The sequence below is a fragment of the Hypomesus nipponensis genome, chromosome 15 (genome assembly GCF_054491055.1).
Source record: "Hypomesus nipponensis isolate SF chromosome 15, ASM5449105v1, whole genome shotgun sequence".
Classification (NCBI taxonomy): domain Eukaryota; kingdom Metazoa; phylum Chordata; class Actinopteri; order Osmeriformes; family Osmeridae; genus Hypomesus; species Hypomesus nipponensis.
In genome coordinates, this window is record NC_140375.1 from 16,967,501 (window position 1) to 16,975,000 (window position 7,500).

General features: G+C 48.4%; 2 protein-coding genes across 7 annotated transcripts in view; both read left to right on the forward strand.

Moving 5' to 3' along the window:
* Positions 1-5,641, forward strand: part of LOC146257836 (uncharacterized) — a 15,329-nt gene extending 9,688 nt beyond the window's left edge. The window contains exons 5-6 of the mRNA XM_084674807.1: positions 2,402-2,565; positions 5,631-5,641. Of these exons, the coding sequence (XP_084530933.1) occupies positions 2,402-2,565; positions 5,631-5,641 (175 nt within the window). The remainder of the gene's footprint in view (positions 1-2,401; positions 2,566-5,630) is intronic.
* LOC146257837 (uncharacterized) overlaps positions 1-7,500 on the forward strand; it is a 41,228-nt gene that overhangs the window by 7,841 nt on the left and 25,887 nt on the right. For 3 of the 6 annotated variants that reach the window (XM_084675025.1, XM_084675022.1, XM_084675023.1), the window contains 2 exons: positions 2,402-2,565; positions 7,484-7,500. The exon at positions 7,484-7,500 is cut by the window's right edge and continues 65 nt beyond it. The exons of 1 other annotated variant lie outside the window; for it this stretch is intronic. The gene's annotated coding sequence lies outside the window, so the exon portion shown is untranslated. Of the gene's footprint in view, positions 1-2,401; positions 2,566-6,221; positions 6,264-7,483 lie in introns of those variants that run through there. 2 more of the 6 variants (XM_084675024.1, XM_084675026.1) reach the window with 2 other exon arrangements.

Genomic DNA, 7,500 nt, shown 5'->3' on the forward strand with positions numbered 1-7,500 from the left:
AGGGAGAGAGAGAGAGAGAGAGAGAGAGAGAGAGAGAGAGGGGGGGGGGGGGGAGGTGATAAAGAGACATTGAAAGGCGTTGAGCAAGGAGCGGACGGCAGAATATTACGTCCACATGAAAAACAGCGGGGCTGGAGCAGAGATATGAAACAAAAGAATAGAAAAGCGTGGGCCTGCTTTGTTCTGATTGGCTGCCTGCCCCTTTGACCAATGGCATGACAGGAAGGCAGCTGGGGAAACAACTGAGATTTGGGATAGAGGGAGGAAAGAGGGAGGGAAGGGGGGGAGAGGATAGGAGAGCGGGGGGGAAGAGGAAATGACAGGACAGAGGTGGAAAGGAGAAGAGGGGAGAGAAGATGAGAGGGTATGAATTAGCCAGACACTCAGACTGTTGACATAGAAAGATGATAAATGAGTTAAACATGAGTATAACCTTGACTGCTCTCATAAAACCAACTGCAGAGTAACACACACTCGCACCCACACACACACATCCCTGGCTTCGTAACCGATGACAGATTTGGCGCATATCTGTTCCTTCATTTATGCACGTCAGGCATATGATTTATGTCATCTGACATTATAAAACTGCCTCTCGTGACTGGCTCACACGCTCAACACACACACACACGCTCAACACACACACTCAACACACACACAAACGCTCAACACACACACACACACGCTCAACACACAGTCAGTCGCAGCAGGGATGGAGGGATGAACTCTCAGGTCTCAGGCTCTCATCTCTTCCAAGAACTTGCTTTCTCTTCTTCTCTAAAACCACAAACACAAGACAAACAACAACTGCTCTACTCTACTGTCACTTCAGTTTACATGGATAATGAAGCGAAACGTACGGCGCTTGTGTATGTGTCTGCTTGTCTGGGTGTGCACATGTGGTGTGTGTGTCTGTGTGTGCATGTGGTAGTGTATTAGTGTGTGTGTGTGTGTGTGAATATGAAGTTCAGTGCGCTCTAACCCAAGTGTTCTGTCAAAAGTGTTCTTGGAATAACAGAATGTTCTATTCCGTGCTCTAGTTTTCCACATCCGCGCTCAGCATGGTTTTTGACTGGGTGAGCCTGTGTGTGTGTTAATGTGTGTGTGCGCGCTTGAGTGTGTCTGTCTGTGAGTGTGTGTGTGTGTGTGTGAAAGAGAGTAATGTTTAATGTTGCTTAATGTGCTTCTCAGCAGATGTCCGATATGGGTTTTTCTTTGCGAGACAGATACCGAGACAGAGAGAGGGTGAGACAGAGAGAGAGAGAGAGAGAGAGAGAGAGAGAGAGAGAGGAGAAAAGAAAGAGATGTTTATCTGTCTGGGGAAAGAGAGGTTAAGAAGGCGTCAGTGCTTTTCAAAAGAACAGATAGTTTGAATATCTCTCTCTCTCCCCCCCACTCTCTCTCTCTCTCCCCGCCTCTCCCCCCACTCTCTCTCTGTCCCCCTCTCTCTCCCCCTCTCTCTCTCTGTCATTCTCCCTTGTTTACAGCATGTATGTCTTTGTTAGTTGAATTCTCATTTCATTATCATTCTCTGAAAAGCAAAAAAACCTTCTATTCCTTCCCAAGTTTCATGCTCTGCAGCAGTGTGTGTGACCAATGCTTGTGCCATTCCTCCTCTCTCCATAAGGCTGTTATGTAGGGCTGGGTGATGTGGTCTAAAAATAACATCTCACACCACACCCTGTTATTTTTTTAAAAATCTATTTTGTTTTTTTAAGAACAAAATACAAAGAAATTATCAAACAAATACAATTATAAAAGTTTTGTTTTAACCCCCCAAAAAATCACGAAAGCAAACTTACATTAAACTTCACTTGACACTTAATAAGGAAAATACATTTTAGAAATGCTAAATAACAAAATCAGACATAGGATGCTTGTAATATCTTGTAAATTAAATAAAAACTTTTTTTGCAACACAAACTTGTCTACTGCTGTCTAACACCAGCTCTACTGACGATGATGATGATGATGATGTTGGTGATGATGATGGTGATGATGATGATAATGTTGGTGATGATGATGGTGATGATGATGATAATGTTGGTGATGATGATGGTGATGATGATGATAATGTTGGTGATGATGATGATGATAATGTTGGTGATGATGATGGTGATGATGATGATAATGTTGATGGTGATGATGGTGATGATGATGATAATGTTGGTGATGATGATGGTGATGATGATGATGATGATGATGTTGGTGATGATGATGATGATGATGATGATGATGATGATGATGATGATGATGATGATGATGATGATGATGTTGGTGATGATGATCATAATACTGATGGTGACGATGATCATAATACTGATGGTGACGATGATCATAAAACTGATGTGTATTAGGTGATGATACTAACGAAGATGTGGATGATGTCGTTGTGTTCCAGACTGAGAGCTGAGAGGCAGCAGCAGGCTCTGAGAGCGACCCTGCCTGTCCTCCGCACCTCTGCCCAGGATCTGAGGACCCTGCGTGGGCTGGTGGGCCAGCTGGCTGGGACCTGGCAGGACTGCTGGGTCGCCCTAGGACAGTCCAGCTCACAGGCCTTCACAGGTGAGGGCACAGCCACCCACAAACACACAAGCACACACACACACACACACAAATACCAGCCACACACAAAAAGGCACACACACACACACATTGAAACCTGTCACGTAACACCCTAGTAGAGAGTGTGAGAGGAAGCCAGGCGGCATCAGAAGCTGTGAAAGGGTGAGAGTGTCCCATTTCACTTATTCAAATTCTGACTTACTATATCAAAGTTTTCTAATATGAAGAAAGAATGAAATACAAAAAGAAATACAGAAATAAAGAGACAGAAAGAGGGGAGAGAGAAGGAGAGAGAGAGAGAGAGAAGGAGAGAGAGAGAGAGAGAGAGAGAGAGAAGGAGAGAGAGAGAGAGAGAAGGAGAGAGAGAGAGACAGAGAGAGAGAGAGTAGAATAGGAGGCATTTTGAGACCATATAATGTTGAAAGAGAAAAGAGGAATAAATATTATTTTGGAGCTGGAACACCCTCTCCTTCTGCCTTTAGACAAGAGGACATCATGTACTCCTCTCTAGCTTAATTACCAGCTAATGGTAATGTGTGTGTGTGCGTGCGTGCGTGCGTGTGTGTGTGTGTGTGTGTGTGTGTGTGTGTGCGTGTGTGTGTGTGTGCGTGCGTGTGTGTGTGCGTGCGTGCGTGTGTGTGTGTGTGTGTGTGTGTGCGTGTGTGTGTGCGTGCGTGCGTGTGTGTGTGTGTGTGTATGTGTGTGCGTGCGTGTGTGCGTGTGTGTGTGTGTGTGTGTGTGTGTGTGTGTGTGCGTGCGTGCGTGCGTGTGTGTGTCTGCCGTATCTAGGTGACTATGTATCTGTGTCTGTCCAAAAGCTCTGTAATAATAAGTGAGCTGTGATGGGGTCTGTTTGTGTGTATTTATCTTTCAGTATATGTACTTATGGTTCAATGTGCCTGTCCGTGTGTGTATGCTTGATTGTGTGTGTGCGTGTGTGTGTGTGTGTGTGTCTCCACCCTGTTCCAGTCAGCAGTTTCCAGTGAGCACCTGAGGGAAAGCTAACCTCAGGCTCACCTCATAGGTGTGTCTCAAACCACCCTTCATCACCCTGCATGTCTTATACTGCTACCAAGTGTGTGTATTTGTGTGTGTGTGTGTGTGGCTAAGTGTGTGTACTTACGTGCGACAGAGAGAGGGAGAGAGAGGGAGAGAGAGGGAGAGAGAGGTTGAGTCTGTGTGTGCATATGAGCATGTTTTGTTTAATGACGTGAGCGTGAAGGCAGCAGAAGTATGGGCCAACACACACACACACACACACACACACACACACACTGAAAGACACAGTAAGCAAATGAGAGAATGAGAGGAACGTCAGTGAGGTTGTGAACAAGGAAAAAGTGGTGACCCCGGCAGACCAAACATTCCCAGAGTAACCCAGTAAACAACATACCTGCCTCAGGGTGTGTGCTGTAAGGACCACATGGACACACACACACACACAGACACACACATGGACACACACACACGCATGGACGCACACACACACATGGACACACACGCATGGACGCACACACACACACATGGACACACACACACACACAGACACACACACACACACAAGTATACAGACGGTCAGGCCCGCAAACATGCACATACTTGCACACAAGGATATATTCCCCCCCCACTCACTCGCACACATGCACAAACGTGCAAGCACTTAGAAATAACCCGTTCATGACACAACTGATATGGGCGTTAGTCTTCAGTTTAACTGAGATACCTGCCTGTCTACTTCTGAGGGAGTTCGAGGGAGCAGGAGAGGGGTAGAGCAAACAGGGGGGCTACTGAGCCAGTGAGTGGGGAAACATACAGATAGAGAGTAAGAGTCAGGTGGGTGGAGTCAGGTGGCTGAGCGGGTAGAGCATCGGGCTAGTAATCTGAAGGTTGCCAGTTTGATTCCCGGCCGGTGCACATGACGTTGTGTCCTTGGGCAAGGCACTTCACCCTACTTGCCTCGGGGGGAGAATGTCCCTGCACTTACTGTAAGTCGCTCTGGATAATAGCGTCTGCTAAATGACTAAATGTAAGAGAAAGAGGGGGAGAGAGAGAAGAGCAGACCAGGAGAGGACAGACCAGGAGAAAGGTGACGGCAGAACGCACAGATGCGGGTCAGTGCTTTAGCCTGGAGCTGTTGTTCAAGGGCAAGTAAAGAGAGGAAGGTAGAAGGAACCCAAGATATAAAGGAGATCCCAGACAGGGATAGGCTGGACAAGGTGTGTGTTGTGTGTGTGTGACATATCATTGAACCATCACAATGATTGAGCTCTTTTTGACTGTTGTCTTATGACAATGGCATTCAAGAACCATCACTGCCCTGCTCTGCTGTGTGTGTGTGTGTGTGTGTGTGTGTGTGTGTGTGTGTGCGTGTGTATTTTAAACTAATGTGTAGATTTTAAAAAGGAAAAACAATACTTTGGGGGATTTTCCCCATTTCCATTGTCTAACAAGCAAAAGGTCACTGTTCTGTTTTGACTATCTTGTCATCTGTACCTTGTAAGGACAGCTGTGCTATGTCATTATACACCTCAGTCTATGCAAATTGCGTACGTAAGCGTGTGAGTGCGTGTTCAGGAGAGATGAGGAGAAAGATAGAAAGATGTGGCGGGGAGAGAGCGAGAGAGAGAAAGACTGTTGTTGTAGCGACTTTCAACTCTAGACCTCGAGGTAACTAAGAAGGAGGGGTGAGAAAGAGAGAGCGATCGAGAGAAGAAGAGGAGTGAACAGTCTTACACATTTTACATTACATTTACATTTAGTCATTTAGCAGACGCTCTTTTCCAGAGCGACTTACAGTAAGTACAGGGACATTCCCCCCGAGGCAAGTAGGGTGAAGTGCCTTGCCCAAGGACACAACATCATTTTGCACAGCGGGGAATCGATCCAGCAACCTTCTGATTACTAGCCCGACTCCCTCACCGCTCAGCCATCTGACTCCCTGCACAACTCAAGACTATTCAAACATTTATTTCTCTGCTGTGTGTGTTCATGCTTTGAGTGCATGTGTGTTTGAGTGCGTGTGTGTCTGTCTGTCTAAGTGTGTCGGTTTTCTCCATGCCTTGTAGTGTCACGGTGACCGGAAAGCAATTATCCCTGTACTGCTGCACAGAGGAGACCTTCCCACTCTCCTTTACTCCTGCTGAGAGAGGGAGGGAGGAGAGGGAAGGAGAGATAGAGGAGTGGAAGACAAGAGTATTTGGGGAAGGAAAGGAGAGAGAGGAGGGGGAGAAAGAGGGAGGGAGGGAGGGAGGAAGGGTGGGTGGGAGAAAACGAATTAAATGAGAAAGAAAAAGGCAGAAAGAGATATAGAGATAGACAAAGAAGGGAGGGAGGGAGGGAGGGAGGGAGGGAGGGAGGGAGGGAGGGAGGGAGGGAGGGAGGGAGGGAGGGAGGGAGGGAGGGAGGGAGGGAGGGAGGGAGGGAGGGAGGGAGGGAGGGAGGGAGGGAGGCCAAAAGTGAGAGAGTATGTCAGGCTGACATTGTTGGAGCGGTTGAGAGCTCTTTCAAGGCAAGAGCCACCGTCACTGTGTCCTACCGTAACACGTCCAATGTCCACACACACACGCACAATCACACATGCTGTGCAGCCACAGTGATAACAACCTTGCAGGGGAGGGACAATGTTGTGGACCAGCCAACACACTGAGAGGTGAACTGTTCTGAAAGGCTGAAGAGAATCCACAGGGACACAGTAAATGGTGTGTGTGAGTGTGTGAGTGTGTGATTGTGTGAGTGTGTGAGTGTGTGATTGTGTGAGTGTTCTGTAGACTTTCATAACGTGTTTGGGAGAGTTACTGTTACTACTTGTCCACAATCGTTTGCTAGTCAACTAAAAAATATTGTACTTTTTAATCTCTCTCTCCCTCTGTTTGGTCTCTCTTCATCTGTTCTCCTCCCATCTTCCCCTCTTCTCCCATCTGTCTTTCTTTGTTCCCTCACTCTTCTTTCTTTCTCCCCTCCCTCTCTCTCTCTCTTTTGAAGTGATCTCTTATTTCTCTGTGTGGTGCCTTTGTTTTCTTTCCATCTCCGGTAGCCAGTCAGGAGGAGAGCTTTATTTTCCCTCGCCCTGAGATCAGGTGTCTTGGTGCTGAAGTGATATATGGTTCTTTTCTCTCTCTCTCTCTCTGTCTCTCTCTCTCCTCTCTCTTTCTCCTCTCCCCTCTCCTCTCTCTCCCCTCTCTCCCCACCCTCTCTCTCCACTCCCCCTCTCTCTCCCAGCCTCTCTCCCCTCTTTCTCCCCCTCTCTCCCCTCTCTCTCCCCTCATACTCTCTCACCCTCTCTCTCCCTTCTCTCTCCCCTCCCCCTCTCTCCCCTCTCTCTCCCCTCCCCCCTCTCTCCCTCTCTCTCCCCTCCCCCTCTCTCCCTCTCTCTCCCCTCCCCCTCTCTCTCCCCTCTCTCTCTCTTCTCTCTCTCCCTCCCCCTCTCACTCCCCTCCCCCTCTCTCTCCCCTCCCCCTCTCTCTCCCCTCTCTCTCCCTTCTCTCTCCCCTCCCCCTCTCTCCCTCTCTCTCCCCTCTCTCTCTCTTCTCTCTCCCCTCCCCCTCTCTCTCCCCTCCCCCTCTCACTCCCCTCTCTCTCCCTTCTCTCTCCCCTCCCCCTCTCTCCCCTCTCTCTCCCCTCTCTCTCTCTTCTCTCTCCCCTCCCCCTCTCTCTCCCCTCCCCCTCTCACTCCCCTCCCCCTCTCTCCCCTCTCTCTCCCCTCCCCCTCTCTCTCCCCCTCTCTCTTCCCTCTCCTTCCAGCTCCTTCTCATTTTCTTGACTGTCAGCCAGCATGGGGAGCGTTCCGCAGCGACGCTGTCATTATCAGATCGCATCATTGGTTAAGACGTGTGGATGCTGTCATGTCTTCTGTCTGTCTCTCACCCCTGTGATTGGTTGATGAGCAGTAAAACACGTTGGGTGTTTGTGTGCTCTACAGTGTTGGGGGAGGAGCTA